Genomic DNA, 16,487 nt, shown 5'->3' with positions numbered 1-16,487 from the left:
TTTATTTATTTATTGCGTAGTCTGGTTGCTCTTGTTTGAATTAAGTTTGCCCCATGCAAACATTTTAGGCTGGGAACAATAACCCATAATTCACTGACCAGCACCAGAAGTGTCTTTTTTCTGGTGTGAGCTGGGAATGCTTTGGTTCTTTTATCACTTTTGTAGTCTAATGTAGCTTATTTCTGTGTGTACTTTGAGTCAAAACTAGACTATTAGTATATCTTAAACCAGTTGTTAATGGTGAGTTGTCTACTGATGGTGTATTGTACCCTGGTGAGAGAGCAGCTTTCTTAAATATTTCTATTCTTGAACTTGAGGAAGGGGGGGGTGGAAATACTTTTAAAAGTCTTAAAAGGCCTGTAAAAAGAAAGGTTCTCCAGGTGTTTCTCATCGGCATTTGACAGATAGAAAACAGATAGTCAACTGTTCAGAAACAGTGCTCGGTCATGTCGCTGGGTTGTGGGATATTTGGCAAGTGATTAGGCTTCCTATTCCCAGGTCCCCAGTCTGTCAACCAACTGTATCAAAGTGGTAAAGCATTTGGAGCACCAGTCACGGAGAAATAGCTCATTATTAGGGGTTTGCCTATAATACACATTTCTGATAATTGTAGTGAGAAAAGACTCATATATATTAGATGAAAGTCAGTCTTGTTCTACATAGCTTTTACTTCACTGTTTCTTTCTCTTGGTTACATGGGGATCACAGCTGTCTGTATAGATGTCTGTCTTTTTTACTACAGTCAGTCACAGTATCAGTAAAATAACAAGTTTACATATGAAAATACATAACCTATGTAGCTGATGAACAGTCATTCCTCTTGTCCTTAAAGTGAAGATGCATTTAATAGCATAAAGAGTGCTTCCCTCCCTCAACTCCTGTGATACTGTAAAGGCATTAATTTCTAGAAATATTGACTTAAACTGGTAACAGATATGGGGTTTCTCCTTTCTTACAAGAAATCAATTATGGCACATTTCTGGAGTGAGATTTCCCCGCAAGATTTAGGTCTTCATTGCACTACAGAGAATTTGATTTATAATGCATCTAAGGGAAGATGACAGCATTTTGCTTCTGTGTGTTATTTTCACACAAATCAACCAGAGTTTATTCCCTTTAAGTGCCTTATCCAGCATGCGCATCCCTTTACTACTGGATGATTTTGAATTAGCTTTACAAAGATTACATGGATAGACACGGCATTGTCGTGGTTAATAGAAACCTGTGCAGTGAGGTCTATGGGCTGCAAGATCACTAACAGTGCCAATGACAGTGAAGTATGGCCTTATCGAAAGGAGAATTCATAAGAGGCTGCCCTGGGACACTGCACCACTGTCCTTCTGTGTATCCTGACAATGTTATCTGTCCTCTCAGTACGGAGTATCAAATGTCTGTCACGAGTACAGAAATTAATTTAATGTCACCTGAAGACATGCAATTAATCTTTTAGAGGTTTTCATAATACCTTTACAGAAAGAGTTGCCAGTTTGGCGGATTTGGATTTTGGGGTTTAGCAGAAGATAAGGAAAATTAATTTTTCATCAGGGTTAATGCAAGCTAGCAGGGCCACAAAGGCTGAGAAAAATGGTTTGGGAATTTGTCAAGTGTTGTCACTCTAGAATAATGCTGCTTAACGTCTGATAGGTGTAATCAAGAGTTGAGATTTCTATAGAGGGGGATTAATCAATTTGCTCACTACAGAATGCAAGTTGGTGATACCATTCCTTCATGGGGTTTAAGAATGAAAATAAGATTTGATCTGTCAAATTCCAAGCAGCTCTGACAGTATCAATAGGCATTTTTATCAGTACATTTTAAAGCATTTGTTATAAATAAATTTGTCCTGCTAATGTTGGTGGCAAATAAACTTCATCTTCATCATAAAACTGTCATAATGGTAGTGATAGAGTGGAGGAGTTCAGCTTGCTAAATTTAAGCAGTCCCTCATAAAGTTCTGCTTATAGAATTTGTGATCTCATGTTTGACAGAATTCTATGTTTCTCAAAACACAACATTGACTATATATAGATATATATAATGAGAGACTGTTGAAAACCAGCCTTGATAGGTATCAGGGACTTAGTTCTAAATTCATGGCCATTAAATGGCATAATTTTTTTCTTTTTTTTAGTCCAATTTCAGAAAGTCAAACTGTGCAGACTCTTACACAGTAGAAGTTTGAAAAACATTCACATGTAGATTGAATCCATCTGCCTCCATCTTCTGAGGATTTTTTACTTACACACAGCATTTGAAATTATCTTGTTTTGGCACTGCTAGCAATCTTCCTGTACTTGAAGTTTGAAAGATACTTTTTATACTCTCACCTGAGCAGAACTCCTGCAACTCAAGAAAAAGCATTTTCATTCCTCCAGAATTAACTAAATAATGGTAAAGTTTCATTCAGGAAAACTCTTTCCTGGTTAGATAGTAGATGATACCTGTGGGTCCCTTCCAACTTAGCATATTCTGTGAAGGCAGACCTTTTGCAAAACTTGAAAATTCAGAACTCGAAGGTCAGAATTATTTATAATATAGAAATTAAGGAGTAGACAATAAGAAAAAAATTCTTCCTTCATTGGTTTGCAGACAAAGAATGGAAATTCACTTTTATGCAGAGGACGTCAGAGGAAATTTGAAGTATAAAATCAGAGCTTGTATCAATCAGTCACAAGTATCTGTGATGGACTATGGTATTTTACCTGCTTTCAGCACTTTGTGCATCAAATTATATGAGACAGACCATGATGATGAGTAGATGCATCTCTGAAAAATTTAGTGCTGCCCTGTACATTACAAAATACTAAAGGAAAGAAATCACATAAAATATATTTTGACGTGAAAAGGCTTAAAATTTTAATACTTCCTTCTGTTGCTACATATTTAAACGTTAGGAGGGCAGTGCTATAAGCTGATGAAAAATTAACAATACAGAAATTGTCTTTATGAAAGGCAAAAGTTGATTCCGGATGAGTTAGAACGGAGACATTTGGAGTAGAAGAGTTATTAGCAATTTGGCTTCTGTGATTTAAGTGTCATTTGGGGCAGGTGCTGCAATACAGCTGCAGTGGACTTACCTGCTTGCCTGTAGCTTTGCTGTGTTGGTGCCAGCTTATTGTGTAGCTCATGAGTGAACATCAGGAGTCAGCATATGTAGAGTCATCGTTATAATTGTGTGTCCTTTCCTCCAAAATGTCGATGTTCTGTGAGCATGTGACCTGTCAGTATTGCTCTGAGGTTTTGTAGCTTTAAGTCCAGATGTTAAAAGCTCTTTGCAGGTGTTTTGCTTGACTTGGTTCTTCATTGATGTGTCTGAAGAAGCCATTTGTTGTCTTGCATCAAAGATTAAAGGACAATGGTGGTGGTGAGTCTAGTTTGCCACTCTGTGGTACTGCAGAGGTTACTCATTTTGGCTCAGTGCTTGTCCTTGTACTGTCACATCTTTAACCAGTGAAAAAGGAGTTGCTGCTAAAATACATCTTCTGAGGCTGTGTCATTTTGCTAGTTAGGCACATGTCACTTGGCAGTCACGTTTGATTTTTATTTTCTTAAGAAAACTGCCAGGTTTTGTCTCCTGTTGAGGCCAGGCTGCCTGTAACAGAAAGCAATGTATTGCTGATTTGGAGGAAGCTCTGTTAGTCCTTGAGTACCAAGTGGCTCTCTTGAGAAGCAGTGCTGCAGTTTCATCTCTGCTTCCCATCTTCAAGTCATCTCAAAACCAGTAAATGTTCAGAATAGTAGTATAAAGAAAGGGGTTGATCCAATTCCCTTTCCTTCCTTCTTGTTGCAGGAACAAGCAGATCTCGTTCCATCCCCTTTCTTAATTGTTTTGTGTAGGTTTTTCTTATTTCTGAAATGCATTAATTCATTACAAAGCTCGGAGATCTTTCTACCATTTCAGGCTTTTGCAGGAATGTCTTGTCAGCAGTGAAGCCCAGAGGTGGCATTTGGGACCTCAGCAGGGAACAAACCCCATCAGATTTTTCATCAGTTCGAACCAGTTGTGTGCTGATGCCTTTGACTCTGTTACACAGTTCTGTGTTTTAGTTTTATTTGGTGATAATTGAGCTTGGTAGTTAAATATTGGGTGGTTGCTGGCTGTCCTAGGCTTTTATGTGAAATGATTGTTTGCTTTTGAAGTTTCGGTAATGAGCATGTTCAGTGTGTTCTGTACCTGAGGGCTTGGCTCTCAGATGCTCTTCCGATGTGCTGGGATCACTTTTTCGTTTGGAAAGAAATGGTTGCAAATATTTATGATTTTCACAGCAGGCATTTAGCAGAGATTAGATTTTTAACTCCCAGTTATTGTGTTTAAATTCCTCCTAGAATTTTTTTGTTCCTTTTAGTTTCATCATCTTGCAGCTGCTGTAGGGTTGAATAAAAGAAATTATCTGATCAGGGCGCAGCGCTTATGGTGATGCTGATATTGAAACTAATATTAAAATGAGGAGGATTTAATGCTGGTTTCCTGGTAGGTTTTGTGCATATGTTTGAGTTTTTCAAGAGGGCTCTTGCTTTTGCTTATCTGAATAGTAATTAAAGAGAAAGTCTGAAGGGAAAGCTTTATAATTTCTCACTAGTTGCTGCTGTCCAAAGTTTATATACAAAATGTTCTGTGAAGACAAGGAACCATCCAGTCTAGCAGAGAAAAAACCCCTGTGTTTCATTAGAGGTGGGGAAGACGTGCAGATTTCTATGGCTTTCTCACTTTGGACACTGTGGACAAAAACCAGGACAAGGTTCAGGATTTTCCCTATGACTGTGCTTTTGAAGTGTAGATGGTGCAAGGGGGTATGAGGCTCATTTGTCTGGGATTTATGTAATTGAATTCTTGAGATGTTGTAGCCTGCATGTACTTTATAAAACAGAGGCCTTGATTTAGGGGGGTGAATTTTGAACTAGTGAACTTGAAAACATGAGACTGTCCTATGTACCATCTGTACCAGATTGTTTCTTATCAAATGATAGTGAAGGGACTTAGTAACTAGTCCCTTTTAGTAAGTGTTTATTTGCTTTTCTTTCATGCTGAGAGGTAAAGATTTGTATTCTCAGTGGAGATAATCTTGTTATTGGACCATAAGCCTGTTCCTTCTGCTCACCTGTATTTTGTCTCCTTATTCACAAGAAATGTGCCAATATGAAATCCTCTGCTTTGTGACTTGTGTTACAGATGCAAAAGCAGATTTGGCTTATGAATTGTTAAGGAAGCGGGGAAAAAAGCCTGTATAAGTAAAGATGCTTTCATAGTATTTTACCTTTTTCCCTAGATATGCCTTTTATTTGAGAGCTTTTGCAGGGTTACCAGGGGTTGGTTTGGGACGTAGGCAAAGCCTTCACCCTGTGGATAAAATGTTCACTAGTATTTAAGTTCTGAAGTTGGAATCCAGTCAAGGGATAGAAACTGCTGTTGAAACCATGCAGTAATATGCAAAAGTGTCTGATCTGCTGTCTCTTGCACCATGAAATGTTTTTCAGTGATTGATCTGATCTGGAGAGCCAGACACAAATTCTGTTTGTAGAAGAAACCAAACTGTTCAGATAGAGGCAATGGAAGGGAATAATTTCGGTGCTTTCAGTTTATGCTGTTATTGTGCTTGATTGCACTGAGAGATGTAACAGAAAGAGCTACATTGGATGAGAGAAGCACTGAGATGGTGTTTCATTGTGCTTGTGATTATAAATATAATAAGAACTTCATAAGACAAAAACAATAGAGCAAACCCTTGAGGAACTGTCCCTAGTACAGACCGTGTTTGAGGAAGGAGACTGCTTACAAAGCTGCTGGTATAGAAGTTGGCAGAATGAGTATGCACTTCCAAATAAATGCTAGTTTTTAACTGAAGAGAGGTTGGAGTTTTAAAGATGAGCAGAGTATTTACCTGACTCTTCCAACCTTCAGAGTTCTTTCCTCTTTCTTCTGCAATGTGTATGTCCCTATAGTAAAACCAAAAGTAATAAAAAAAGAACACATACTGTAGTTCTCATGTAACCCTGGGAGGAAGAATGATTTGGAAAGAAAAGTTAAAACATCTTGCCACTTTGTATATGAAAAGACATTATTGAACGTTGTAATTATAATAAAGTCTGAACAAAGTAAACTGTTCTTCAGGTACCGTGGATTAATTTTAGGCTGAAGTGCAATTTCCAGGCTGAGCCCTTGCACGTTCCTGCTGTGGCCACTGGTTTGCTTTAGCTGGCAAAGCCCTGGATACTCTTGAGTGAGCTGGATGTGGCAGGAGGCTGCTCAGGGTGAGGGTGTGCAGTGCCTGGACATTGAGCCGCTGTTGTGTTGTTGATTTCAGCAGGGGGGAGAGGATGCTGGCTTTTTTCACCCAGAGGGCCAGACCCAGCGGCCTCAACAACCCCCGGAGCCCAAACAGCAGCCAGTGCGGAAGGTCACTTTGACAAAGGGAATGCAGCAGCACCAACAGCAGCAGCAGGCACAGATCCATTCACCAGCTCCTCAAGGAGTCAAAAACATCCAGGGAATCCATCAACCTAAAAAGGTGATTTTTAGATGCGTATTGCTGCGGAAGTTTCACTGTGTAGCTGTGTTGCTCTATTAATAACTACATTCTGTTTGTCAGTTGCTGGTGCAGGGCTGCATGACCCAGGAGATGCATAATTGCATATAAAGCTTTTAAATCTGGAGAGACTTGTTTGTACCCAGCACAGACTGGTGGTGCCTGCAGGTTTCTTCATCTGCTGACGTTCTGGCCAGCACAGCACTCCCTGGGGAAATGCATGTGTCCCGAGATAGCTACAGTAGGAGGTGGTATCCAGCGTGCTTTCTGGCTTTAAAACCAAGTGGTTTTTTAAAGTTGTGTTTAAGCTTTTATTCTGGCTGTTTTCCTGCATATGTAGGGAGCACACAGTGACTGTTTCAGGATGTTCTTTTTGGATCCCAGAAGTTGGTATCACTCAAAATAGTTGGTGATCTTGTAACGTGATGTTTTGCAGTGATTGTGCACTGGGAGGAGGCAGGGAAGGGTCAGGGTGGCAGCAGTTTATGCCTTCTCTGCATTTGCAAGCTGGCACGTGCCTTGAACATAGCTGGTATTTTGACTTTCAAGTTAGTTCTTGGTTTTGAACTGTTGGCCGTAATCTTCCTGCTTCATGTAAGGATAAAGTTTCCTTGCTGATGGAGAAGAATGTGAAAAGTCATTACCTTTCATAGGTTTTCCAAGTGGGAATCAAGAAACTGTGTTGTGTTCGACTCAGTGTTAAGTGTTAACTCTGTGTAATGTTTGTTACTCATGTTTCATTGTTATTTCTCCTCTCTCCAACTGTTCAATATTTAATTTGCAAGAATTAAATCAATACATTTCCTGCTCCAGAGTATGCTGTGGTGCCAGATCCTACAGGATTTGGGGGAGAGGAACTTTGAAAAAAGTTATTTTATTTAGCCGTTTCTCCATTCTTAGAACAGATCAAGAGTTAGTAGCAGTACAGACTGGAGGTGCTTGAAGCAGTTTGCTGATCTTGTGAGTACATTAAATTTACCTGTGGGTTGAGAAGAGAAAAAGGAGAGGGATCAACTTCTTTTTGTTGTTCAGATTCAAAATATAGGAGCTGAACACACGCTGCTAATGTGGTCAGTGTTGAAAACTAGGTTATATGTTTTTGCCTGAGATCTTCCACTGTTTAGTTGATCAGTCTTTGCTAGATCTGAGGCTTTTAGTCTGAATGCAATATATATAACTCAATATAAAAACTTGCTGCCCTTCTGAAAGAGGTTTGTATAAGCAGTGGATGGATATGTTAATAAGTGGCCTTTCAAATCAGCGAACAGCAACAAGCTGTTTAAAATCAACGTGTACTTTAATCAAGTCTTTAAGTAAATTGCCAACTTCTACATCACCTGTCAAATGCAGTAAGCAGAATCACTAGGTAAGTAAATCAAAATACTGTTACTTTTGTTGTTGGCAGGTCATTATGCACGGCAGAGGCAGAGGAGTAGCAGGCCAGATGGGCCGAGGACGCTTGATGCCAAATAAACAGAACCTGCGAGTGGTGGAGTGCAAACCTCAGCCCTGTATTGTGTCAGTTGAAGGGCTTTCTTCATCAACTACTGATGTCCAACTGAAAAACCTGCTGATGTCAGTGGGACCCATTCAGGTAGGTCAACCTCGGTTTATCATTTTTGTGCCAAAAGGCTTTCATTCCGGAAAGCTCAATTAATTCCCTGACACTAAATACAATGCGTGTTTATTGGTAATTTATGTTTGAAGGCACCCCCACCCACACACGCTACACCTGGTAGCAAAGACAGGCACGTGATGATATTGCGGCATGGGAGGATTTTGCTAACCATCACATTCCTGCTGCAAAATTCTCCTTCGTTTTGGAGTTCCTGTGCTATCTGACATTTTCTTAAACAATACAGGCCTGTCTGTTCTGTGAGGTTTTTAGAGCCAGATGATCATATCAGAACAAATGTATTTTTGGTTTGCTGTTCATGTTTATATTGTTGGCTTGCACCCACTCTCTGTTTTGACATTTACCTTTTCCTGTCATCGCAGTCCTGGGGTACAAGCACTTAATGACCACTACCCGGTGGACATTTTATACTGTGTAGCACCATCTGCTTTTTCAGATGAAAATACAGTCTTCTTTGGAGCATTTTATTGATCCTTCATTATTTTAGAAGGTTCTCTTTAGTAGGGACCTGTGAGCAAGGTTATGACACACACACACTGGTGTATCTGCTGTGCAGCTTCTGTTCGTAAACTGCCTCCTGGAACTGATGTGTCAGTTAAATGACTTTAGGAAAGCAGGAGGTTTTCAAAGCAGTGAAGGGCTTAGGAGGCCCTGTCTGGTTTATTGTTGCTACATTTTAAAATATCAGTCAATGAATAATGAAACATACAGATGAGAATTTTTTTTCCCCCCAGTTTTGAGTGCTCCTTTTGACAGGATCAACATTTTTCACACAAATGCAATGCATGAATTGGAGCTGTTCTGTGAGACTTTTCCATTAGTGGGATCATCTCTCTGTTGCAAAACACATTGCTCTCTTAAAGATGAACACTGTGCCTCAGTTCTTCCCAATTTAGTAAACAGAATAATGCTGAATTATTTACATCGTCAATTCAGAGAGGTTTCATTTGTTTGGGAAAGCAAAACTACTCTCACAAAATACTTTGTGCCTTCGTGTTCTGTAGTACTCTAGGAAATTACTCATACAGTTCCAAAGCACGTCAATTCAGTGTTTACTTGCTAAATCTTGCATGAGAATAATAAAAGGAGATTAATAGAATCCCTGCAAGGAAATACTCACAGTAGAGAGAAGTTATTGAGAATGTGCTAAAAAATTTATTCAGTACTTGCTGTTACATAGCAGACTCCAAACTCTGGTCTCACAATTCAATGTCACAGACCACTCCAGAAATGTGTACTTATTGCAGAAAAAACTATAACTACTTTTTTAGTAGGATTTGATACATACCTCTGCCCTACAGAACTTGTATTCTTGCACCAGGATCAACTGTACCTTTGGAAATTATGCTTTCTAAATCATCATCTGTTTTCACCTTATCAGAGATCTGGAAGTAGTAGTTGAAAGAGATGCCTGAATTTAGCTAGCGATGCAGAATGCTTTTGTGCTAATTCTGCAGTTGAATTTCAAGTGTGACCTGTAGAAGGCTGAAAATTTCCCGTCATGTTCAAGACTGAATGATGTTTCACAAGTGTGGATGGTGAGATACATGCAGGGGAGAAGTGATCTTTTGGTAGGAAGAACATGAGGCTGATTCTACCATATGCATTATTTAGCTTTTGGGGTTTGGTTTTTTTATGATACCACGAGAAGTGGTACCACAGAAGCATTAACACAGCGAATGAGGAAGGGGCATCAGCAGCTTTAAGTGACTTGGAGGACAAGAACAGAAAACAAAATGTTTGAAAACCATTTTTACACAGATGGTGCTAGACTTGCAAAGAGGTCAATATCCCGACGCACATGAGTGGATTTTCTTGTGGCTGTAAGTTAATGTTCTAAGTAGTGTTTGACTCAGTGCTGCATGAAATCCTCTGCAACTGGGAACGGCCGGGAGGCTCTGAGAGCAAAGGGAAACTCTACTTGTTTATTTCCTCTTTCTTCCTTCAAAATGCATTTCATGTAAGTGACTTGGCAACGAAGACTGCAGGAGTGAGGTATTGGAGAGCCCAATAGTGAATGGAAGGGCAGGTCACGACCAGAGCATAGAGATCTTGGGTAGTATAGAGCTCTGATGTTCTGAGGTGAAATGCTGCAACTTGATGAACTGAAATAGGAGGGATTTGGGGAGATGGCTATTGTGAGAAAACAGCAAGGTGTGAAATTCTAGCTACTTTTTTAGAAATTAGGCAAGGTGCCCAGGTTTTTAGCTGGTGTTTTGATGGAGCTGAAGAAATAGTAAGAGGAGGGAATGGTGAGTCAGTTGTATCTGACTCAGTCTTTAAGGTGTAGAATATTCTATGTTTAGCTGTTGACTGTATTCAGCAAAATTTTCCTTGATCATCTGAGCTCTTGAGAGGATTTTTCATTTTACTTGTCTTTGGGGGAAATGCGCTTATTTTTTGCAGTTGTAAAGGAAATTTAAATCTGAATCAGAACTTAAGGAGTTATCTTCATGCCTGCATAGTATCTTGAAATGACACGTCAACTGTCCAACATCCAAATCCCTGGCTAAAGGTAAAGATTCACAAACTGTGTACGCTTCTAATGTTCAACAAGCATCTTGCTTGCATGTCATGTCCAAACACAGCTCAGAAATGCAAATATCCTGTATATCAATTTCTACTGCAGTCAAGATGTGCCCATAGCTCCCAGAGAAGGGGAAGAAATACTTCCCAAGGATCTCTGCTCTTTGACAAGAAGAATAGATCATGAGCTCTTGTCCTGCCTGGTAGAGGACCTCTGCCTAATCTTCAACTTTCACGCTGGGGCATCTCTATAGTAATTGATGCCACACCAGCTCCTGTTTCCAGATATCCAGATATTTGTTACAGTGTGTTTGTCCTGCATGTGTTTTCTTGGAAAGTGAATCTTTGCTGGCATAACAGACAGTCTAAACTTTTACCACAAATAAGTCTATAACTTATCAATGAAGTGAACAGAGAGGAAGAGATTACTTTGCTTTTCTGGGTTAAAAAGTATTGCATTTTTATTTGTAGCTTTTTCATGTCAGTATCATTCTCAAGGTACAAGTACCTTGTACAAATCTTGGGAAGGGAAGTTAAGAACTTCCCTCAATTTATAATGTTTGGTGCTCCGGCTTTGCCATCAGCTTGCATTGAGATGGTAGTTCTTTGAATCAGGTTTTGGGTATAGCATAAGAGAAGGTGGAGGAGACTTAGAGTTGAAGTTGGAAATTCACTATTTTTCTCTTCCATACTCCAGAAATTGAGAAAATTATCTTTTCCCATATATAACCTTTGAAATACCCTCTACCACCTAATCACTGAAGACTCTTATTCTTATCCCTACTTCACTAAAGCTGCTTTGATATTCATGTTGGAGAAAAAATACCATTAAGATTCTCAAGACACTGAATGGAAGAAAATCTTAGGGGCTTCAGGAACGTCTCTTTCACCATAGCTCCATTTTACAACTCCAACATGATGAACGAGTGCCTCCTTTCAGCATACAGTTTGCTGTCACTCTTTTTTAAGAGGGTAAGCTTTCAGAAACAAATAATGTACCTGCAGGAAAATTTGAGTACTGAATCTAAAATAATTACATGTTTTAAATAAAATTACGTATTCCAAAGGGGAGGAAAGTACAGAAGATTTCTGAGCACATCACCAAAATGGAGTCTCCTGAGGACTGTGCTGGAGCAGTGACATTCAGACACATCCATCCAGAACCACTTGATAAAGCAGATTACTAATAAGTTGCAAAGGTCATGAAAAACAATGTTTGTGGGTTTTGGGTTTCTTTTTGGTGCTCTTGAATCTGGGTTTAATGTTTATCCTGTCTAAAGAAGCTTGTGTTCAATGAGTTATTGCCACCTTCAGATGAATTGGACTTTTTCAGGGTGATGGCAGGTAAACTAGAACATTTGCCAGGTCTCCAGATAATTTGAGTACTGAAGGATCGTTCTGTGGAGGTGTTTCATCATCGTCTTTCGTTATGTTTTCTTACATCAAATGGTTGCTAACATAAAACATCAGTGCAAAAACTCAGTATTGCTTTGTGAAGACTTAGGATAATAAATTCTGATGCTAAAAAAAAAGAGAGAAAAAAGGAAAGAACTCTGATATTCCATTGTATGTCAGAGATGATGAGAATGTTGGGATTGTTGGTGTAGTTGTAGTTTACAAATATGGGTTTTCCTCTGCTTACTTAGCCATTTGTGGTCTCAGAAAGGAAAAACAAGTGCAATGCATCTGATGTGCTTTGCTCTGCTTTCTTAGGGTGACAGTGCTACCTAGTGCTCAGCTGGGGTAAAGGCAGCTCTCTGCACTGACGTTCCAAATTGCTGAATTTGTTTTCAGTTTAAAGAGGTATCCGTGGAAATGGCAAGCACAGGTGGATGCACACACCCAGAACATGAGGGCTCCTGCTGATCAGCAGGGGGGCTCTCCATGAGGCACAGCACACAAGGTGCACAGGCTGACACCGTGACCACTGTGCTCCTTCTGCCTGAGAAAACATTTTGAGCTGTTGCAGAAGCTGTGGGAGAAGACAGTCCTGCTCCAACCCTGGGGCTGGGGGAACAGGAGAGCAACTCCAGCATGAGCCTGTCCAGTTCAGCTTTGCTGTAGAGCGGTATGGGAGCTGCAGATGCCTTTCTCCTCACCTTCTCTTGCATACAGAGATGGAAAGCTGAGCACTTTTGAGGGCAGAGAGTAGGAAGTCAGAAGTTGCCTGCCACTGCCAGGAAAGATGCTTCAGGTGTCAGGAGACTGCGAGGATAATAAAAATATGTCTGCATCTATTGATGGGAGGGAAGAATAAATGGAATCTGACCATTCTGTTTAGGAAGTGCCTGCTGTGCTGCTGTTTGACTTGTTGCAGAGCAGCTTGGATCACACACTGGGCACGATGTTGGTTAGGAAAGTTTACACTTTTTTTACATAGATGTTATTTAGCAGCTTCATAGGAATGCACTCCTAATGCCAAACTCACCGATGGACTAAATGTGTGGTCTGTTGGGCAGTCCATTTACTGCAGTGAAAGAAATTCAGTAAAGAAGGAAACTTATCGTTCCCTGTGTTCTCCTGTAATCAAATTGAGTGCTTGCTCCAGTCTCAGTCCTACCTGCTTGGTTTCCATCTTCCAGTACTCTGTTACCTCCCTTTTGACTTTTTCCTCTCTGTGTAACCTCTGAGAGTCTTGGTGTCAAAGAGGTTTGCTTTTTGCAAGCAATCTCTTGGTGTGGTACTCATGGCTATCCTGCTGTTTGTCTCAAGGCTCTTGGTTTTGCAGTGAAGCTTTATTAGAGACTAATGTGCTGCCAAAATCATACCAGCTATTTCAATATTGTACAAGTGTGGATTTAATTACAGAGTGTGTGTAAAGGAGAAATTTCAGTGCAGTGTAGATCTGCAGACCTAAAGAAATCTCTGCAGAGGTAATGGTCCTTTTATGATATTCCTACTTTAATCACTGGTAATAGTTCAGTTGCAGAAACAGCCAGAGCTGCTGATTATTTTTTAAGTTGTTGAATTAAATAGTATGTTTTAAAACAGTTTACAGGCAAACTCTCAATCAAAGGTATGAGTGATTATGAAATACTGGTTTTGTTGCATTTTCCACTCAACCCAAGATCTGCATCTTCCCATGGCAGTTTCTAGGGAAGTAGAAAAAGGAGGCAGTCAAGATGGGTATGAGCTCTGTGCTGCCTAAATCTCTTCCATATAAGATATTCTTCTTCATCTCAAACTAGTTTATTATTTTTAATGCAGGGAATATGTCAGAATGTAATCTCTGTTTTCCAGAGTCAAACAGGAACACACCCAGAATACCTCTGATCTCAGGCTGCTATCAGGAAGTGCTTGCACAGTAGATCTGTACATCCAAATCTGTAAAGTAACCAGTCATTTGAAATCCCTTGGAAGTTATTGTATGTATTGTCAATCCTTTACAGTTGAGTGGATCCAGGAAGGGCTTTTCATCCTCTGGTGAACATCTGAGCAGGTCAACTTAAAGAGAAGATGTGAATGAAGTTGTTTTCTCAGAACTGTGACATTTGGGAGGAGTGTGATATTTCAGTTTAGGAATTCATGATAGAAGGAGATTCTAGTGGAGCACAGTGTGGCAACAGGGAAGTCTCCTGTGGAGGAAAAGTGAGTGTCTTCCCATTAAAGGAGAAGTCAGGCGATGATGGGTAGAACCCTCTGGTATCCAGAGGCTGCCTGGCCAGTTGTTCCCTCCCTCCCCTGACTGACCCTTCAAAATCTGTACGTCACAAAATAATACCCAACTCAGATCATATACCCAAACAAACATAAAGTGATTCTGCATCACTTTTGCTACCATAGTTTGAACGCAGTGGAGGCTGAGAATTTGTATCAAAACAATTTAAATTAAAATTTTTCGGACAGTTTCCAAGTGCAAAAATAGTGTTTGTGTACTGTTAATTTATCCTTTGTTTTGCAGTCCTTAATTCTAGTCTTAAGTATAGGCATGTGTAACTACATATTGAGAAGATGCTGAATGCTAGAAGTTACTGCCTTACCCTGGGCTGAGTAATGGGCGATGTTTAGGCAGTTCAGTGAAGGATCAGATGGGTTATTTTTTTAGTTTCCATAGTTGTTTGTATTGTTGTCTCTTTCAGTGAAACTAAATCTGATAAAAATGCATTTAGTGTTTTGATTGCCTTTTTTTTTTCCTTTGGAAAATAAGGCAGTAATACAGTGTAAGAACAGAGTACCCAAACTAATCAGTCAATAAACTTACTAATTCATAAGAAAGTATAAATAAGTTATCTATAATAATATTTAGATACTTTGCCTAATTTTGTTAATGAGTCTGTACTGTACCAGAATGTCTTCCTCTAACCAAATTTTTATATGCTAATTACTGAGAAGCTTCTTAATAATTTATCATCGTGACTGTATAAAGTGCAAAATGAAATTTTGCTTTTGTACATCTCAAGAATACTAATGCAGTAATAGCTCAGTTCTTGTGGGAAAAGTTGCCAAACACAGCTTCACTTTCTTCAGTTGATCACAAGGGGGGTCTGGAGCATAAAGCACTGGGAAAATCTGCTGTGGTAGTTGAGTGAGACCTGATGTGGTGGTGAGGGTTAGTTGGGAGCAGGAGGGCTGGAGGTGGTTCTGGAGAGGGGAGATAAGCAGGTGACAGCAGGACATGCAGGGTGCAGCTGGAAGGATGAGTCCATGGGTTCTTTTGCAGCTCTTCTTGTCCAGCTGTTCACTGAAATATTCATCCTTTCAGTCATTCAAACAGGTTTTTCTCATATTAAAAGTGTCAATTTCTTTTTAACTGCAATTCAGAGACACTTTATTTTTTTGGTCAACTCTTACAGGTCTGTTGTTTCCAAATCTTATTTAAAGACTGTGACTAATTTTTAGTCTTCAGAACTTAGACCTCAGGGATAGGACTGACTTAGTCCTTAGTTTTTTTTCTAGACAGCAAAGTGGTGTCAGGAAGATGTGTATTAGATATAGTTCTATAAACCATAAAAAAGTGAGATCAGTAAGGGAGGAGAACACAAACTTGAGCACCTCTGTCACCCACTCCAGCAGATAACCACCAGGAGAAATTAATTTTATCCAGGGTCTTTCACTGGTGCTTCCTGCAGCCTGAGTGTATTCTTGTTGGTAAAATATGCTTAACTGTGTCAAGAGCTTTCTGATTAAAAAAAAAAAAAAGTTATCTGCCAAGTGGTATTTTTAAAATCTAAATCCCATTTCCACCAGCTCAGAAACTGAGAAGTTGCAGTGACTTGGCTAAACCTTTTCATCATAGCAGCTTTCCAAAAACTATACTATGCAAATTAACCTGCTGATGCTTTTCAGATTTGCTGAATCCTTTAACTTTTACTCAGCTTTCACTTTGAAATCACAGGAGTGATGGAAATATTAAACATCTGTGATTTTCCTGCAGAGAGGGAAGTTCCCTGTCAATTACAAGAAGGTGCAAGGTAGCTACGCCAAAATTAATTACTTCAGAATCGCAGATAGGTAAGTTATAGAAAGTGGCTAAGCTGAATTGTCAGGGTTAGATACAAAGAAATATGACTTATCAGGTACCATGGCTCTTGTTAATTAAGTATCTTACCAAGAGAGTCTTACCTGTTCAAAAAAGATAGAAATAGGCAATTTTAATAGCAAATTTCATCTAGGCATTTGACGTCTTGCTTAAAATGCTGCATTAGATTGACTGAACAGGGAACACGTTGGTTGGATTAAAAATTCTTTCACTGAGAGATCCTAAAGTATGTCACCCATAAAATGTGTCAACAAGTGGGGTTGTATGTTGTTTCCCAATCAAAGTTGTTTGTCTAAAGATCTGTAGTACTTTTTTAACAGTC

The 16,487-nt window shown here is 39.5% G+C and overlaps 1 protein-coding gene across 5 annotated transcripts in view; it reads left to right on the top strand.

Annotated features, from left to right (window-relative positions):
- Positions 1-16,487, top strand: part of RBM33 (RNA binding motif protein 33) — a 102,673-nt gene that overhangs the window by 77,586 nt on the left and 8,600 nt on the right. For 2 of the 5 annotated variants that reach the window (XM_050307658.1, XM_050307635.1), the window contains exons 16-17: positions 6,303-6,506; positions 7,930-8,118. In XM_050307658.1, the coding sequence (XP_050163615.1) occupies positions 6,303-6,506; positions 7,930-8,118 (393 nt within the window). Of the gene's footprint in view, positions 1-6,302; positions 6,507-7,929; positions 8,119-16,060; positions 16,138-16,487 lie in introns of all 5 variants that reach the window. The other 3 variants (XR_007627860.1, XM_050307646.1, XM_050307666.1) reach the window with 3 other exon arrangements.

The sequence above is a fragment of the Myiozetetes cayanensis genome, unplaced genomic scaffold, assembly GCF_022539395.1.
Source record: "Myiozetetes cayanensis isolate MyiCay16 unplaced genomic scaffold, myiCay2020 scf1, whole genome shotgun sequence".
Lineage (NCBI taxonomy): Eukaryota > Metazoa > Chordata > Aves > Passeriformes > Tyrannidae > Myiozetetes > Myiozetetes cayanensis.
This window is presented reverse-complemented; position numbering and strand designations above follow the sequence as displayed.